The following is an 18,899-nucleotide window of genomic DNA, read 5'->3' as shown; positions in this document are numbered from 1 at the left end:
AATAAGTTTTCCCTTTGCATTGGAATTAAGAGGGTAAGTAGCAGCCAGTATCGGCTAATCAAAGGCATAAAGTAAGTATGAGCACCTCTATAAAAGCAGAGGTTTGCTGGTCTGGAGTTGTGTGTTAACACAGCGGTCCCCAACCCCCGGGCCTCGGACCGGTACCGGTCCGTGAGTCGTTTGGTACCGGGCCGCGAGAGTTGAGGTTCAGGTGTGAAATTTATGGTTTTCGGGGTTTTTATCGGTTTTCAGCATTATTTTTTTATAGTTTTGATTGTTAACTCCTTTTCCTGGGTCTTTTCACGTGTGTTATGAATAAATCTTCTTATTTTCGGTACCGGTACTAGTTTTAATTTGTTGCATTTATCTGCGACACCTTAAAAGCCGGTCCGTGAAAATATTGTCGGGCATAAACCGGTCCATGGTGCAAAAAAGGTTGGAGACCGCTGTGTTAACACAATGCCACAATCTTTCAAGGATTGGACGTCCCAGCAAATTCTTGCAATGCTCAGAGAAACTGTAAAAAACATAAGAGCTGTAGCTTAGACTCTACAGGTCTCAATTAGTGTGTTAAATGTTAAAGTTCACGACTGAACAAGTATGGCTTCTTTGGAAAGGTTGCACAGCTTAAGTTTGCCAAGTTGCATCTGAACAAACCACAAGACTTCTGGAACAATGTTCTACTATACATAATGTTCACCATTATGTATAGTAGTGTTGTAAACTAATTTTTAAAAAATGCCATCATTCTGAAAGCATTCAGCGTCTAGTTTCACTATACAACATAGTTCACACAATTTTCATATTTACTGGTCCCCTTCATGACTACTCAAGTCATGCGGTGACCATCCCATGAACTGGGATCCAAACCATCCCAGCAAAATGATCCCAATCCCAATGTTCTCCTTGTGTATATACATCTAATTATATATTACCTATTTAATAGCCAATTAAAAAATGTTTGTTTTCTGTATGCAGAGAGCACCGGAATCAAATTCCTTATGCGTGTGCACAAACTTGGCCGAATAAAGATGATTCGGACTCTGAACATGTGCTGTGACTGTTGATAATTTCCACTGCTGATAGTATAATTACTTAATGGATTAATCCTGTTGATGGTATAATACTGAACAATCACAGTTCCCAGAGTCTGCCTAACTAAGGCTGCTTGATCTGAGCACCAAGAACATAGCCTGACAGAGATTACAATATTTGACTTTTTTTCAGTCCACACATTTGCTAAGAGCTAGGATGAGGAGACGGTGTTTCGTGTGTAATCACACCTGTTATTCTCGAGTCAACAAGCTAACAAAAAGAAGCGCTCTCAGTGCAGATCTGTTACAGGTGTTCACTTGATGAATTGGGAATGCCAGATCTTACAAAGTGCTATAAGCTACGCCAAAAAAGACGAGAAAAAAAAAGTTAGTGTTCCCTGATCATCAGTAAAGTCCATTTCAGTGGATCGCTACAACATAAAAGAGATACAGTTATGATAAGAATGCTCTTATATCTCTAAGATAAAGAGCTTTACTTCAGCTGAGCCAGAGATAATAAAACCATTACCAAATCGTTTAGGACTGTGCCTCACTTTGTGTGAGCAGGCAGTAGTTTTAATGTCGTCTCCTTTAAAGTGAGACTGAACGTCTTTTTCATCTGAAGTGATTCATTCAGACTCGAAAGATTCAGAACAAACTTTTGATTGATCTGTAACAAGAAAACCGAGAGTGCCGTGACTGCAGCAAGGCTACAAGCTTAAAAGACAAGGTGGTGTTGTCGAGTTTTCTCATTATCTACAGCTACAACAACAATCAACAATGAGTCTGCTATTCTCTGTGCAGCTGCAGCTCGGTATTCCTGTGTGCCACACAACTCCAGCTTTGCCTCAGAATGATTGAAAACCCATCAGCCCAGCACACCGCTCCATTAGATGACATCTTACCTTATAGTTTACTGGCGTCGACGCCACATACATCTCTGTTTTACCTGAAAATGCTGACTGGGAGACCAAATGTTTATTAATCTCAGTGGATATTCACAGACAGATACATCATTTCCTCTCGTCCGAGTTGTGTTATGAGCAGTTTTTCACAGATGTGTGTCTTCAGAGGGGGGAAAACGGGCAGACAAACTTTGGGTTTCCTCACAGAATTTCTATGCAAATCACACCAACGTTATCGTTTATTCAATTTAATACAGTAATCTTAGTTATCAGTACACGCTATATGAAAAAAAAAGCTTTAGCAAGATCAAGTTGATTTTTTTTACAATACAGACACACATTTAGCTTAAATATGGGTTAAATGTGGGTTTATTAGCCAATAAACTGGCAGGTCTAACGGGTCCTGTATCTGTGTCAGGTAGCAGTCTAACAGCTCTGAACTGCGATATGAACCTCCATGGTTTGCTGTTGTGGTTCTCTCTTCCTGTGTTATCTATCCTAATGTACTGCAGAAGCAGAAAGTAGCCCACAAGCACAGCAGAAGCTACACGTGGACTAGCGCAGCTGCCGCGAAGGCTCCGCCCCGACCACCTGATAAGAAATCTTGTGTTTTTATCTTGAAATAAACATCTGTCTTTTGAGGTAGCGGTTACGTTTCCATACACCAAAATGTGTTTGGGTTTGAGACCGTTATATAAATGCCAGGGAGAATGAAACCCATGTAGTAACGTAGCTTACTTTATACCTCGTAGTAACGTTTGTAGGCTACTCAGCAGCCTATTAACAGTCTATTAGCAAAGTAAAAAAATGGACTGTCACCAGCATGTCAGTGATGCCAATTGACTTTAACTGCATCACTATGTGTTGGTCTTGTATTGGGGTAGCCGTAACTCAGGAGGCAGAGCAGGTCACCTATCAATCAGAAGGTTGTTGGTTTGATCCCTGGCTCCTTCAGTCTCTTAGGGAATATACCCCACGTTGCTCTCTGATGCATCCATTTGAGTGTGAATGGATGAATGAGGCATGTTGTATAAAGTGCTATCTACTGGTTATTGAGAATTGTGTACTGGTACAAGTGATTACATGTCTATCGGTGTGTGTCCCTTCTATGTGAAAATATTTTCCTATATTCATCCCGAAGATGGCGAAAGTGATTTCCAGTTGAGCTCTGACACTGAGACGAAATTTATGAAAGGAATCTCCACGGCCTTATGTCGCGGTTCTCTCATCCTCTGTTGCAAAACTAACACACAATGTCCAACAGGGTGGTCGGTCTCTGCTACATCACTTTAAATCATTTATATTTACAGTGGTGCTTTTTTTCTGGGTCTTCTTCCAGTCAAAGTTCGTAATGTGCGCTTTTTTGGGGTTTCCTTTCGTTCCGTCAGTTAAGGAGCTTCTTGTGAAAATAAAAGGTTTAAAAAGTAACAAAGCCCTCTTCAGTGCGAGTTACTGTCTCCTACAGAAACACTTATTAGCAGTCCGGCCGTTTCTCCCGTTTCTTATCTATGTCACTACTGTATGTAACACACTGGCACAGAGCTCGCCTAGCCTTTCGTTTGGCACGCCCTCAAATAGAGAATAAGCAGCTGCCTCACAGTCCCTCATTTCTATTTACTCACTAGAGCTGCTTCTGTTACCTCTAACTCTGAAGTGTCTCAGCAAAGCACACCAAATGTTCTGCTGCTGGCTGAAGGAGCAAACACAAGCGTCTCCACGCACTCCAGGGGCATCACGGAAGAGCGGATAACTCCCAAAATGTTGACTAATGACTGGAAATCCAAAAGGTAGACAGTGACCACAGTGACCAAGGACGGCCTTTTTTTAGTCACACCACTTTTTTACCTGTTCACATCACCTCTGGGTATTTTCCAGAGTTTCTCACATGTATCACAGAGCAGAAAATGGTGTGTTCGGCGCTCGCCCTGGCACAATGAGGCATCACAAGCCAGGTCAGCGACTGCTGTAAAGTTCGATCTAGCTGATCTGGAGATAGGAAAGTCTGGAAAAGTTCAGGGCTGCGGTGCATGCGTGTAAACAGCGACTGATAACGACTGATAGAAATTCGTGGTTTTCCGGCTTCTGAAGGAGGGCATGCCAGGAAAGCTTCTGTTCCTTTCATCCACAGCATCAATGTGTGACATTTCAACACAGCAAATAACCAACACAGCAAAACCTCCCTTTAACCCGCCACAGTGCTGCTCTGAACCTCATTAGCATACTATTAATAATACAAACACAGTCAGGCACATGACTAACACCCGATGTGTCAAGTGTGTCCCTGTGTGTGTGTTTGTGTTTGTGTGCGTATGTACCTGCCTGTAACTGTGTGTCTGAGGTGTGTCAGTGTGTGTGTTTGAGAAAGCAACAATTCTCCAGCAGAGAAACCTGGCATCCTGTTTAATTATTCAAACATAAACCTGGATTTGAAACACACACACACGCACTCTTTAACCTCCCTCCAACACGTCCTGTCTCTTGACGTCTCTGCATACATATCTCAACATTTCACTTGCTTACATGCTAACCCTCCTCCTCCTCACCCTCATTTCCCTCACCCACAACCCCCCACCCCCACCCCTCTCTCTTTGTCAGTGTGCAGTGGACTAAGCACTCAGGCCTGATCTGTTCTGGCATTTGAGGAGAAGCATTTTTTTCTTCTTTTCCACAGCACTGCTGGAATGTTCAGAGACAAACAACGCAAGAGAAGAGAGGAAAAGGACGGGGCAGGAGAGGAACATGGAGGAAACACCGGCTGTGTGTGGCTGCTTGTGTGTGTGTGTGGTGGGGGGCAGAAGAGGAGAGAGATGACAGAGGCAGAAACATGAGCGACACGGTTAGAAGGAGTGGAAAGGAGGTATGAGTGAGGGAGGAAGGAGGAAATGAAAAAAGGGGAAAAGAGGTGAATAGGCAGGAAGGAGACAGGACGTGAAAGGACATGAGTGAAGGAAGAAAATGACACGGGACGGTAGATGAGAAGGGGTCGGGTAGAGACAGGGAAAGCGCAGGAGTAGAAGGCAAGAGATGATATGAGAGAAGACAAGATGAAACACGGGGAGAGGAGAGGCGAGAAGAAGCCAGAGCAGAGGAAATGAGGTGAGAGAAGGAAGAGAAGCAGAGGCGCTTAGAGGGGTCTTATGGTGAAACTGCAGAGGAGGAGAGATGTTTCAGCGCTGTAATTGAAATCTAATTATCACCTCAAGTCCCAGCTGACTCCATGTTAGGCACCCGCGCACATTCATGCTTTAGCGTCACATTTGTGCGCGCGCACGCAAATGTCTGCACGTGTACGATCGTCACATTATTACCACTAACATCTGGCGTCTTCACACACCAATAATCCCCCTGTCCCGCGAGCGGTGCACGGCCTATGTGCGTACCCACTTTCCACCTTTCTGTCTGACACGCGCACGCACATAGACACGCGCATACGCACACGCACACACACAGAGAAAAGATCAGTTGTGGAGAATGGGATGACAAGCGCTCCTAATTTCAGATTACATCCCGATGACTGTTCTCACACATGTGCAACGTCATCACTATCACAAACTCAACGTCATAGCACACACACACACACACACAGACACACACATGCGTGCAGGAGAAACGCACGCCATCACACAAACACGCACAGTGCACCATTTAGGCTAAATGGCATCACATCAGATTTAGCCTGCACTGTCCTGACCTGATAATGACGGGCAGTGTATGTGTGTGTGTGTGTGTGAGAGACACAGAGACAGGAGGATGGATGGATACTGACTGGCTTTCCCTGGCCGTGGTCTCTGTAGAAGCCGCTGAGCTGTCAGCAGGTCTTCGGTCTTCACGGCCTGGAGCAGCTCCTGGTCCTTCCCCATGTCCCCTCCGTCCCGCCTCGGTCCCGCTCTCTTCCTCTGAGCGCCCCTCTCTCCTCCGTTAATCCGCTGCTACATCCTGCCGCCGCTCCCGGCCTCCCGCTGGAGCTGAGGCGCGGAGGGATGGATGCTGCCGGCAATGGGATGCTCCGATTCGGCCAAGGAGTCCAGCGCAAGTCCCTCTGCAGCTCCCCTGCACGCTAAAGCCTTCCGCGGACCCACACCGACTACAGACCGACCGACCGGACCTCGCTCTCTGTCGGGATGCTCTCCGACCGCGCGCGCAGGAACACTCGCGACAGATTCCACAGATTCTGTCAGCGTGACGATTTCACCGGGTCGACGTGCGTGCCGTGCGTGAAAACGGTGGAGCTCGAGCGCCCTCCCGTCTGTCGGGTCAAGCCCGCACAACTCAAATCTCACGAGTCCCCAGTCCGCAGAATAACACGCACGGGTGGCTGATGTTTAACGTGCAACCGCTGTCGCCGCCGCGGTGCTGGACCAGCTCGCGCCAGATCCAGCGCGCGCGCGCACACGCGAGCGGTCACAATTACATATGGCATTACATAAACAAGTACTACACACGCACGCGTGCCACTCCAGTTGTTGTAACCCCTGAGCGATAAGGTCCCCTCCTGAGGGTCACCGGTCAGAAAGGTCATATAAACACGCAGTCGCGTGCAAGAGGCGTGCTCATAGCTATGACCGGGATTGCGCGACCACACGGGACACTATAGATTAACCCAGACCCAGCAGTTTTTAAATAATAATAACTAGTCACGCTCGAGCTGTGCTGGAGTTTGGAAACGGTTTCATTCATTCATTAACACAATCCCTTTCATTGTTTGCCTCTATTTACAACTCTAGTGTGTGTGTGTGTGTGTGTGCGTGTGTGAGATCACAGTAAAATGTGACCTGGGAAACACCTAATAGCAGAAACTATGACTAAGATATTTAGAATGTCTTCCTTATACAGAGATTTCAGGTGTGCAGCTGGGATCAAACTGAAGGTCCTGCTCAAACATGAGCCCACCCCTGAATACTGAGGACAGGGGAAGTAGGACACCAAGAAGAGGGAAGTGGTCTCTTCCAGCTTTATGGGTCACAAACAGAAGCGTTGCCAAGACCTTACAACAGTGGTGCCTCGACCCATCCCTGAAATCTTCTTGGATTTTCGCTCAGTAACACCTTTTTGAAGTTAGATTATAAAGTAAAATTATTATCAAATATTAGAGCTAATGGTTAAAGTCAGGGGTGCTAAGCCTAGATTATACTCCTTTGTGGACACTGACATGGACTCATTGACTCTATACTTCTTTGACATCTGCTTTAAGAACACCACATTATGATTCACGGTTGGTGTACTGTAATGTAAATCAGGAAGGCATGTGGAGCCCCGCGCTAGCCATCTAACCCCTAGCAGAAAGTGTAATCCCTGCTTTAGGCTGACTTTGAGCATCAGTAGTAAAACCACAATGAAGCACTCATGTATGAGGCTGCATGTTGACACATTGATAATGTTAGTTCAGTTTTTCCCGTTGTTTCTGCTTCTGTTGTGTCATATTGAGCCCTTCAATACCGTGCTGCCTCTGTCTGGTCTTTTCTGTGCTCACCTCTTCATCACCTTTCCTGCTCTTTTACTGTGTCATCAACCTGCTGCACTCTTCATCTCCTCTGCCCATTCCTCCTGTTCCCTCTCCTGTACTGGTTGTAAAAGCAATGCAATCATCACATGCCAATTCAATGATCCAAATATCACATTTTTGATCTGATGATTATGTATTTACCATATTATTGATTAATATTATTCATTAATAAGATCCCGAGGCTCCAGCCGTGAAAGCCCAGGCTGATGATGTGCCTGCCCACAGACATGGGCATATCTCCAATACAGTATCTATTTATAAGCAATAAAGACAGATGGGGCTATTTTCTCACTGGTGTAACTCACAGCACTTTTAAAATCTATACAGGACTTTGAGCATGTCCATTTTAATGCTACTGATATGAGCTGTTAATGCTTAACAAGCCTTTTATAAAAAGCTCTTTACCTTTGCATTGTTGTTGGAAGGGGTTCAACAAATAAGCTCTCCTTGCGTTTATGTGTGTCACAGCAGTGGTGGGGTTTTTTTTCACATCAGCCTGTTTAAGGTTAATGAGACAAAGATAATTTGAGGATCAGGAAAGTGTGGATATGTGTGTGTGTGTGTCCCTGGTGCAGGGCTAATTTAGACTAAAGGGGACACTGCCAGTCAGATTTAGGACAGGAAGTGGAACAGATGACGGAAAACCTCAAAAAATCTTTAATGTGCGTATGTGCACACTTTTGCACTGCATTGTGTGCACACCGCTTATCTGAACGAATGATCAGAAAGCTTTTCAGCTGAGCGTCAGCTTTATACCAGGCCGGAGTAACACCGCTAAACGCAGCACAGAGCCCAAATAAGCCGTGGGCCTTAATTCACCCACACACACAGAGTCAGTCCGGTTAAAATGAAATCACACAGACATGTAGTTAGTCATAACTAGAGGTGATCTTTGTGACTGATTCATACTAAACACTTCAGAAATGGAATGCAAACAAGGCTTCCACTGAAACCATCGCATTGGTCCTTTAACAATCTGAAACTGTTGTTTCTGAAATATGTGTCACTTTCACTTTAAAACTGCTAAATAAATAAATAAAACTGCAAAAAGAAGGTCAAGTTTACAGATAAAGTAAGGTAGCCTGGAGAGTGGCGTGTAAGGATTTCTTTTTACTTGTTTTTTTAAGTTTTGCTTTCACTTGCTAATTATGTTTGTTTTGATCTATTGTTTAGATAAAAAACAAAAGTCACCTAACTTTAAAATATTTGAAAGGTCATAGCTGTTTGATGTGCAATAAAGAAAGTGCTCGTCGGTCAGCTGTCCGATTAATAATGAGCCGCTGAAAATGCATGAAAAGGGATTAAAACCTGCACCTCAATCGCATTTTGAGAAGTACATGTGTATCCTGTTATTAACAATTACTAAAAATAGACTCATGTCCCACTGTCATAAAGTTGAGCAGAGCACAACAAGCAAAGTGTAATTTTTTTTACACTACTGTCTCGTAATGCTCTGCAGTGTAGCTGTTGGTGAACATTAAAAACCTTTAATGGCTAAACCCCCCCCCCCCCCCGCCCAAAAAAATAAAAGCCAAAAAACAGCTAAAAACTAATATATTTACACTTGTGTTTGTTTACTCTTTTTTTGAAAAATTCTCTAGGTTTTTGTCATGTTTATCTTCAAAGCTTACATACTTACTAGAAAGGAAGTGATTTGTATTCCTCTTCTTGTCTTTGAGTGCGCAGTAATCAAGTCTTAGGTTTACATGTATTTTATTTAGTATAAAAAATTATTTATTCAATATGAACAAAACAATATTACATGCATATTGTACCAGAAGACCAAAGACAGTAACTAGAATCATTTCAAGTGTTGATCAGCTGCATTAATCAATACTTTTACATTAAAAAAAGAATTATTGTGGACTCTACATAGACGGCCTATAAGTGACGAAAACAAACATTCAGTCAACTCTGCTGCTTAGTTTAGCTGCTGTAGCCGACCCCCTTGACAGCCAGGCAGGAGAAGGCCAACACAAAACCAACAGAAAGACAAAAAACAGAAAGTCGATGCTTTTTTTAAATACAGGTGAGAGCAAAACTACAGAATCTAAGGTCAGCTACAGCTGGAGGAATCCTCTTTTTGTGAGATAACAGAAAAAGAGGATTCCTTCTGTAATGGGAAGATTACATCTGCAATCTCATCAAGAACTGCGGCGAAGTTAACCGATATCTGAATCATATTAACTGCAAATTCTGTGAATTATAAACATCAATTTAGCGGTTGGAATCCGTTCCTCTGTTTCCCCCCATCATCCAGAGCAAATGAACCCTTGTACCAAGATATTGAGATAATTAACCTAATGTTACCAAACAAGCAACGCAAAAAAAGAAAGAGAAGGAACAAGCCAGAAACCATCACTCCAACTGGATTTTTACAGTTGATTTACCCTCAAGTTCATGAGCTGTTGACATGGCTGCTTGCTCATGCGTTCATAAGTTCAGATATCAGCTAGTGCAGCTTTAAACAGCAGCAGTTATGACATTTTCATAGGCACGACAAACTGAAATGTCACCATACAGGCAGTGGTGCAGCCTTTACATGGAAAATTGCTAGAAACTTTAGTTATATAAATAATAATTGTTCACTTCTGACAGTGCATATAAAACACCCCCCCCCCCCCCCCCCAAAAAAAAAAAAAAACAACGATAACACGTGCTTTGTCAAATCTGTGAAACAATACATTTTCAGAAGGTGTGCAAATAACCTCTCAACAATCAGAAACCTTCAGGTTGTCCATCTGTGCTGCAGGTCGCCTGAATTACCTCATGTAGCCATTTCTACCTCTGACGGTTACATCCTTCTACTCGCTCTTCTCTCCAATAATATCATTAATAGCAGTCACCTGCAGTGATCTTCTATTATCTCTCATTTAAAATACAAAGGATAACTTCTTTAAAAAGTAAGAAATAACATTCTTTATCCTTGTGATAGCACAACATCCTGACACAGAAACTTGGAGCACATGGGTCTATATAGGGTGAGGGTATGCCCAAAGGTAGCTTCTCACTTGCTTGTTGAGACCAGGTAATGTGCTTATCCTATCTGCTCCAAACACGCCTACAAAGGCCCTCCTGCACATCTGCTTCAGGCCCTCTGGGCGGTGAATGCGAAAGGGCACCGTCAGTTTACAGCAGGAGCTGGTGTAGTAAGTCAGCAGAGCAAAGAGTGAAGGAAAAGTCCTCTGGCTGCCAAACAGATTGAAGTGGAGCTTGTTCAGCTGGATGCGAATACTCGTCGGGCCGTCGTCGCTTTGGTAACTCAGAGTGAAGAAAACATCCGGCTGCCCGCTGTCCCTGCAACAGCACAGCGGTGTACAGTCACTACACATGAGCTTGGTAAATGAGATGGACTGCATTGGTTTAGCTTTAATGGGATGAAGGGAAAAAAAGCAGGAAAAAAACCACAACAGTTAAAGAGAGAAATAAAGTAAAACAGCGCTGGCTACCTGATGAGGAAAGTTCCAGCAGGAGCATTTTTGAGTTTTCCGTGGGCTTCTTCCATGGTCAGGGATCCCCAGTAGTAATCACTCTGCAGAAGCTGCTGGTAAGTACTTTTTACTAGTTTATACTCTGCTTCGCTGGTGAACGGACGGAGGTGTGTGGGCAAGCCATCGGAATCAGCTCCAGTCACTTCCTACAGCGGAGAAGATCAGACGTGTCCAGTCAATATGATGAAAAACGCACATAAATCAAAGTTGTTCTCTGGTGGCTGCAGGCTCTTTATTGCTAATGGTACACCAGAGATTTCACTGCCTACAGCGAACAGCTCCTAATCTGATTAAACAAAAATGAAGGCTGTGCTTTTTCTTGCCCTCGGCTTTGCCTCTAAGGCTAAATATATGTTGCCTGTGTTGCTTTTCTTTAAAAACGTGAGGCAAAGTTTTAAGCGATGAGGTCAGTGTATGCACAAGCGCTCCCCGCCAGCCAGAAGATCAGGCTTTACGCTGCTACAAACACTCGCTCCCACAGTTTGTTTGATTCTTGCTTTTGCATGATGACATCAAGCCACACCCATCCACTGCTCTTTTGTTTTTGAGGAGCAGCCAATTAGAAGAAAGCTGGCTTAAAGAGGGGGTGGCCTTAAAGGGAGGAGCTACAGCAGCTTGTTTCAGATCAGTGATGAACTGAAAGGCTTAATTGTGAATAAAGCAAAAAACACTATGGTCCATTAATAAAATAAACCATTGAAAGTTAAAATAAGCATAATAGTTTACTTTAAATAAAACTGAAATGACGCCTGTCAAGTATTTTTAGAACAAATTATTGCACATCGGTCACAAATGAGGTATCAGAAAGAAACTGAAACTTACAAAAATGTGATTTGTAAGGTTTGTGGTGCAACTATACAGCCACTTAGAGAAAAAAAAAACATTTCAAAGAATTTTAAAATCTTGCTCATCACGTGAACTTGTGACTCTGCATCTTATGTAATAAACAAAAAATGTACAGCAAGGAATGTTGCTGGAAACTTTCCAAATGGCTGAAACCACCATACCACAAAGGGTTCTTTCACTTTCTCAGCGTGAACTTAATGCTTGGGTCATTTACTAGAAACTTTATCAGTTCACTTCACGTGTTAATTTCCATAAGCGCCACTTGTAACGTTTTGCTCTGACACAAGATGCACTCTGTGGGCAATAACATTGTAAGACCACTACCAACGCCATAATGGTGCTGTAAATCCTTGGCACATGAGGGGGAGGCATGCTCAGGTTCAAAGTCCAATGATAAAGCCAGGCAGGCTTCCAAACACTTTCGTTGTAACAACGGTTTTCTGTCATTTTGTTTACCGACCTGGTCTGAGTGTCCGAGTTTATTACCGCCATGCTCCAGCCATATGGTTTATTTTCCTCAATAAATTTATTAGGTTTTATTTTGACAGCAGTTAAAAACAAACGTTTGTGGGTCACTTGTAGTTTCATATTATATTAGTATCCATCACACTGTTTGATAATGTAAAACAAACACCGTTGAATTTTTCAATCGCATTATTATTTAGTTTCGCTTTTAGCCAAACTTAAATGAAAAAGAAACTGATTTAAAAATATACTTTTGCACGACATTGCCTGAAAGTACACGCTCAAGTACTTGTTCTGTACATCTGAAAATCTTTAGAAATGCATTCAATTTTACTCACTTTGAGGGAAACTGCTGTTTCCTCCACTGTATCTGTTTGATAACAGTAGCTACAAGTTTTGATCTATATAAACGTATAATTGACAAATGAGCTGTGATGGACATTTAGGACAGTTTCCAGCAGTGTGTAAAGTAGTTAAAAAGCTGCAACATTAAAGTTTGCCCATGCATTAGTGCACACATGTTAATGATCGAATAATCGATAAAGACATAAAATGTGGTATTCTGCCTGCTGAGTGCTTTTAAGATTTAAACAATCTATCACAAAAAACAACATCAGTAAAATCAGCAGTGAGTGATCGCGAACACTAACCCAGAGCTCAGCGTCTTCCTCATAGTTGTTTTTGACCCAGTGCAGTAAATCCAGCTGCCGCTCTCTCGACTCCGCTCTGTTTGGGCTCTGTTCCCGGTGTTCTTCAGAGGGCTCACTCGGGCTCTGTGGTTCGGCTGCGTGGCTCTGTTTTGGGCTTTGTACTACCACTTTATTGCAATTGTCTCTGACCATCCTACAAAGAACAATCCTCCTCTTGACCACCTGTTGCACCAGTTACTCCGTTTTTCACTGGCAGATCCTCCATCATTCACTCCTTCCCGGCTGGTCATCTGTTGCTCAGTCCACTTTGAGACGCCATGCTGCAGAGAGTTTATATTGTAACTTTAATCCTCAGCTTTCAAACACTTAACATTGCATTAATCACATTGTCATTTCTGGTGTACATGTTTTATGCCTCCTGATGAGCGCACAGCTGATGTTTGAAACACGTCCCTGGCTTTATATAGCGTAACGCACACTGTCATGGCACACGCTCCCAGCATGGGCGCCCAATCCAGACTTAAAGGGTGACAGTAAACCACATGTTTGTGTGTTACAAACCACCAGTAAGGGCGGCTACAACACAACTGATGACAGAAGAACGCTTTCACTTTCTCAATCAAGCGAGACTAAAAAGGTGTATAAAAAGACTTAATTTCCTCTGAAGTGTGAGGTAAGCAGATTAGCGGGGACATTGTCTGCTTTTCATTTAAAACAAAAGCAATGAAAACATTTTAACTGTCCTGTACAGATTTTTGTGTTTCAAATTTAAGATAAGCAAATAAAAAAAATTACATTACAATAAAGAATAAAATGCAAATACATGATGCTGATCAATACTTTATAAAGAGTACCGTGTGTACCAAGCAGTGAGTAGAGAATGTATATATTTTAACAGTTCAAATTAATTTTATTTTCCCTTTTTTATTGTCAATGTTTATAAACATTACACTGAGTTATAATAACTTCATTTTTTCTAATGTCAGTGTTTGCAATGAGCTTACAGCTGCATTTTATCAGCTAACATAACAGTTTTGTCTCACAATGACATAAACGTCTGTTATTATCTCTCTCTCACACACACACACACACACACACACACACACACACACATTATATATATCTATATCTATATCTATTTAAAAGAACCAGTGACAACAATTTTGAGGTTTTAATTCATAGGTTCACACACCCACAGATATTAAGCAGTAGAGCAGGGCAATGACACAGCGTTACTTTAGCCCAAGAGGAGAGCATTTATGACCCACACATTAAATCAGAGACACTGTGGCATTTCACACAGAGAGTGCTGGAGCTCGGAAATAAGAGTAAAACCAGCAGGACGAGTTAAAACTGCCAATAGCTGCAAAAGTGTTTAGAAAAAGCTCAAATGTGGCCAAACATCCTCCACAGATTCAGCTGCAAAATTCTGTGCTATACAACAGATTTACTTAAGGTGGGGGGATTTTTGAAGGTGGAGTTCAGCTACCTCCGTGACGCTGATGTGTTTTACAGAAATTGGAAAAGCTTGTCACAAGTTCCCACACTTAATGAGAAAATGACACTTTTTCAGCTTTCTTGGATTCCTTCAACAGCGGTCCGCCTCAAGCTTCAGCGGCAATGTGAGCTAAAGGAATAATTAAGCCTACTTACGTGTCGCAGCAGTGAGCTACAGTCGGCTTCTCGCCCCCAGAAAGTCGCAACTCGTTTGATAAAAAAGATGATTTCGTTTTCAGAGAACGTACGCGCTCCTTCTTTCGCTGAAACGCGCATGCGCGCTTCAAACCGTTGATTCAGGTGTTCGCGACCGCACTTTCGCTTTCACTTCAGCTCGCAGATTCCTTGAAATCATGTGATCTCACAGCAGAGCCCGCGTGTGTGCGTGTGTGCGTGCGTGTGTAGCGAGTACGCACACTGAATTTGAGATTGGTTTGAATGCAAATAACTATATATTTAAAAATGTTACAGCTGCATGAAAAATACACAAATACCGATTATAAAACAAACATCTGCATCACGGATGGGTTGATGGTTTTACTACTACAGCGCTGTTTGCTTTAAAAAATGTTTTTGTAGATATATTTCAGTTTATATACAAGTTTAGTTTATATTTATAACAAAATGAAAGAAAGGCTCACACATACCTGTGGACATCATGCTTTACAAATCCCAGTGGTGTAAAGTAAGTGTAAATCTCAGTGATGCAGCAGCAGGAGCAGCAGAAGAGGCACAGGTGCCTGCGTGTAAGATCTCAGGTAAGAATATTGTTTCCTTTTTGTTCTGTCAGCTTAGCATAACAATGTTTAACTATGCTTAAGCGCATAGTCAAAGGGCTGCAATTATTTCCATGTCATGTCAAGCATATCAATAGACCGCAGGTTAACCGACAACTTCGTCAATCAACCTGCAGCCAAGAATTCAAAAAGGATTACAAGCAAAGTCATGAACGTGAATGCATTCATGAATCAAACTGTAAAAAATGTGCAGCCATTCTTCTTATTTTATATTTCTTATAGAGAAAAACACGCTGCTTTAAGGGTAATAAACAGATAAGAAAATTACGGATTTTGTTGCAGTTTCTGCAGCAGCAGAAAGATTGTTCATTATATCAATGAATAATGATCAGACAAGCACGGACAAAGCATTTATTAACACTCTGTAACTTGCAGCTGACACATTTGAAGGTGCAGTACCCCTCACATCACAGAGAAAACGCATGACTGCAAGACGTTAGCCTCTCAGGCCGTGGAGGTGGATGTCTGGTTTTCTTTTTTCTTCTGTCTAAGCATCAAGTAGGCAGCTGCCGTTACTGCAAAGATCCCATAAGTAGCCAAGACACACTGCAGAGAAGAGAAGGAAACATTTTGGATTGTGAGGAGTCGGCATGCCAGTGTGTAATATCTGTATAAAGATGTGTGCGTGTGTATAAAAGTGTGTGCTGATTAAGTACATTTCTGCGACCCTGCAGAGTGTAGCTATTAAAGTATTTCCTCCAACCCGTCAGTTCCACAGAAGAAGGGGCCTCAATGCCAAACAGCTGTCTCTAAAACACAGAGCACACAGAAACAGTAAGAGGAAGCGCTGAGATCAGATCTGTGATATTTTTTGACACATTTCCAAGACGTTTAAAAAAAAAAAAAAAAAAACGTGCATTGAAAGATATAAAATAAAAGATGAAGAAAACAGAAAATAAAAGCTAGCAAACAAACACATACAATAGAAGCACATGATGAATGCCCTCAGAATTATGCAAACCCAGTCAGAACGAATGTGAAAGCACCAGATTAAATGATGAGAAGACTTATGGAAAATAAACAAAAGAAAAACCAATAACAAAGCTTGAGTAAGCGCACTCTGCGTTTTTTAATTAAGGAATTATTATTGTGTTTTTTCATGGAATCTAATCTAATAAATGCTGCAATATGAAAACTTTATGAAGAAATTAAGCAATTTATTTTAGAAATAGATGATGTGGAACGTGCATACCTTTGCATGTAGAGGCACGTTTTTCTGTGAGTAGCGTGATAAAGCAACAGTGGGATTGCACACTTGTTACCAGTAATTGAGATCACACCCAGCATACCGTCTGAATTTGATGAAGCTGATTTGGTTGTGAACCTGTACTACGTGACCCTAGCTCAGCTTCCACAGCCATTAGCATTAAAAATCTGTAGCAACATCCTAAGCGTTTTCCCTTAATAAACAAGCTAATAACATTTCTCAAGTCTACAAATTTCAGATGAAAATATCATAGTCAGTCTTTCTTTCTTTTTTTTTTTCCTTTTTTTTTTTTTAAACTGCTACTTTTTTGTCCACTGAGCAGTGGAAAGAAAAGGTGGTTGCTCTGGGTGAAAATTGGGCCTGTGGGTAAAGTGGGTTATTTTAGGATCTTAGCATCTCATCTCTTTAAAGGTTAACAGCTGGTGACTGACTGCAAGGCATTTTAAACTGGTGCTAAAACACTACCTGATATTTAGCATTTGATCTTATTTGGTCTGAGGTTGCTAAGGGGAACACCTCGTTTTGAAACTGTCAAATGACAAGCGAACGAACATATGAAATCTCACTTGTTAATAAGGTTAATAAATCAATAACAAGCAAAGAGACATCTCTAAATTTACAACCCTTGTTATGATGATCTTTCTCAGATAAAATTTTGTAAAATGAAGAGAAATCTCTTTACCTCCTGGCCCAGTTTACCGTAATGTATTAGATAAAATGGGTCATTCATTTCAGTTAAAGTGGGACACCCTTTGAACCGATTTTTGAAATGTATTGTGATGATTCCTTTTATTAAAATGATTTATATTGTTAGTATATTTGATTGCTGCATGTGTCACATGCCTTTTTTTCCCTATTGAGTTTTTTTGACCAATCGTGTCAGTGTATGCTAGTGGGCACAAATACACAGGAGCTCAGGTTCACTAAATAAGAAATAAAAAGGAGAGGGTGAAAGAGGCATGCTCATAAAGACGAGATAGGTGCAGAAGTGGGGTCAAGTTAAAACATTCGTTTCACACACCAGATTGAAAACAATGGCAAGAGTGAAAGGGAAAGCAAGAAAGGGAAAGGAAGGTTTACAAGACGTGATGTGAGATCTACTGTGAACTATGGTTTGGAGATGGGTAACACCCACAAAATAACAGGAAGCCAAGCTAAAGATAAGATTTTTCACTGGGATCAACGAGAATGGACATTATATAGACATTATATGGACATTGGACCTTATAAATGAGCATATCAGAGGGACAGCTCAGGTCGAGCGGTTTGGAGACATAACTATAGAGGCAAGGTTGAGATGGTTTGGACATTTGCAGAGGAAGCAAAGAGGATATCAGGGGTGTTTAAATGATTTTAAAAAATTGGATGGCAAATGGGGGAGGGGAGCAAGTTCAAGCTCATATGCAGCCCTGAGTCCTAATGCAGAGTTATTATGTGAAAAGCGGACCTTAACAATTGAACATAATCTTGTTGACTTTTGAGGGTAAAAAAGTAATTAGACGTTTTACTTAAGTAAAAGTTATAATCATTCACATATGTAATGACACTTGAGTAATATACATGATGTTACAGGAATATAATTATTGATTTTTTGATGTGTATCTCTTTATTGTTAAAGCCGTTGAAGACTTTAATTGCTTAAATATTGTACTTTGATCAATTATAATTTAAGTAATCTGCAAAAATATTAAGTAAAGAAAGCTTTAAAATAGTTTTGTACAAAGTGCAACAATCACATTCAGAATAGAGACAAAAAAGAAAAAAAGGAAAGCAGCATAGTACTAGTACAAGAGTTTTTACAAGTACTTCAGTAAACGTACTCCTACTGGCCCCATCCAGTGGTGTTGGAGATTTTAAGGATTTTAAGATTTAACAGCAAAAGTGCAAACTATTCATATTTCAGTGGGGCTGGTGCAACCCCATGCCTCTGTTTTAGACATGCCCCTCTTTCATTTCCCGAGCTGCTCGTGTTCCTTCTTCCTGTTGTTGCTGTCATTCATATATACACACACACACACACACACACACACACACACACACACACACACACACACACACACACACACACACATACATACATACATACATACATACTAGGGGTGCAACGATACACAAAATTCACGGTTCGGTTCGGTTCGATACTTTGGTGTCACGGTTCGATATTTTTTCGATACAAAAAAAATGTTCATGCCTTTTTATTAATTTGTCATTTATTAAATTTTCACGACACATTCTGCACCACATCTCTGTGCGTTCATCATTTGTTTGAAGCCAGCTCACCTCCTGCAACCACTTTTCCGAGAATACGCGCTTCTTTTGTGGTTCGGACTCCTGACATTTCTTTGGAGGTGGAGGAACATCACAGTAATTGCTTAAAGGAGCTTCTTTGACATCTTTAAGAGTTCTAAACAAATGTCTGTCCTCCTCCAGAAAATCTTATGTATGCAAACACGCGTTGCAACTTCTTATCTTGTGCACGTTTTTTATTTTGACAGCGAATGCGC

The 18,899-nt window shown here is 41.6% G+C and overlaps 3 protein-coding genes across 6 annotated transcripts in view; all 3 read right to left on the bottom strand.

Annotated features, from left to right (window-relative positions):
- LOC146517220 (uncharacterized) overlaps nt 1-6,327 on the bottom strand; it is a 44,735-nt gene extending 38,408 nt beyond the window's left edge. For 2 of the 3 annotated variants that reach the window (XM_085163090.1, XM_085163091.1), the window contains exon 1: nt 5,706-6,327. In XM_085163090.1, coding sequence (XP_085019216.1) covers nt 5,706-5,799 — 94 coding nt within the window. In that variant the 5' untranslated portion in view covers nt 5,800-6,327. The remainder of the gene's footprint in view (nt 1-5,705) is intronic. The other variant, XM_085163092.1, reaches the window with a different exon arrangement.
- A 2,649-nt stretch (nt 6,328-8,976) lies between these two features.
- socs1b (suppressor of cytokine signaling 1b) lies at nt 8,977-15,410 on the bottom strand. 2 transcript variants are annotated; one of them, XM_085162454.1, is made up of 4 exons: nt 14,548-15,410; nt 12,895-13,214; nt 10,892-11,079; nt 8,977-10,739 (listed from the first exon to the last, which is right to left on the bottom strand). In XM_085162454.1, the coding sequence occupies exons 2-4, from the start codon at nt 13,084-13,086 to the stop codon at nt 10,415-10,417; spliced, it is 705 nt and encodes a 234-aa protein (XP_085018580.1). In that variant the 5' UTR covers nt 13,087-13,214; nt 14,548-15,410; the 3' UTR covers nt 8,977-10,414. The 2 variants fall into 2 exon arrangements, with proteins under 2 accessions (XP_085018580.1, XP_085018581.1); XM_085162455.1 differs by having other exon boundaries at nt 15,039-15,410.
- Nucleotides 15,411-15,525: 115 nt separating this feature from the next.
- The window catches only part of LOC146517218 (ATP synthase F(0) complex subunit k, mitochondrial-like), an 11,053-nt gene continuing 7,679 nt past the window's right edge, over nt 15,526-18,899 (bottom strand). Inside the window, exons 3-4 of the mRNA XM_085162456.1 lie at nt 15,845-15,937; nt 15,526-15,734 (exon numbers count right to left, since the gene is read on the bottom strand). Of these exons, the coding sequence (XP_085018582.1) occupies nt 15,633-15,734; nt 15,845-15,937 (195 nt within the window). The 3' untranslated portion in view covers nt 15,526-15,632. The remainder of the gene's footprint in view (nt 15,735-15,844; nt 15,938-18,899) is intronic.

Source organism: Neolamprologus multifasciatus, chromosome 6, assembly GCF_963576455.1.
Source record: "Neolamprologus multifasciatus chromosome 6, fNeoMul1.2, whole genome shotgun sequence".
Lineage (NCBI taxonomy): Eukaryota > Metazoa > Chordata > Actinopteri > Cichliformes > Cichlidae > Neolamprologus > Neolamprologus multifasciatus.
The sequence above is the reverse complement of the archived record's forward strand: the minus strand, read 5'-3'. Positions and strand labels throughout refer to the sequence as shown.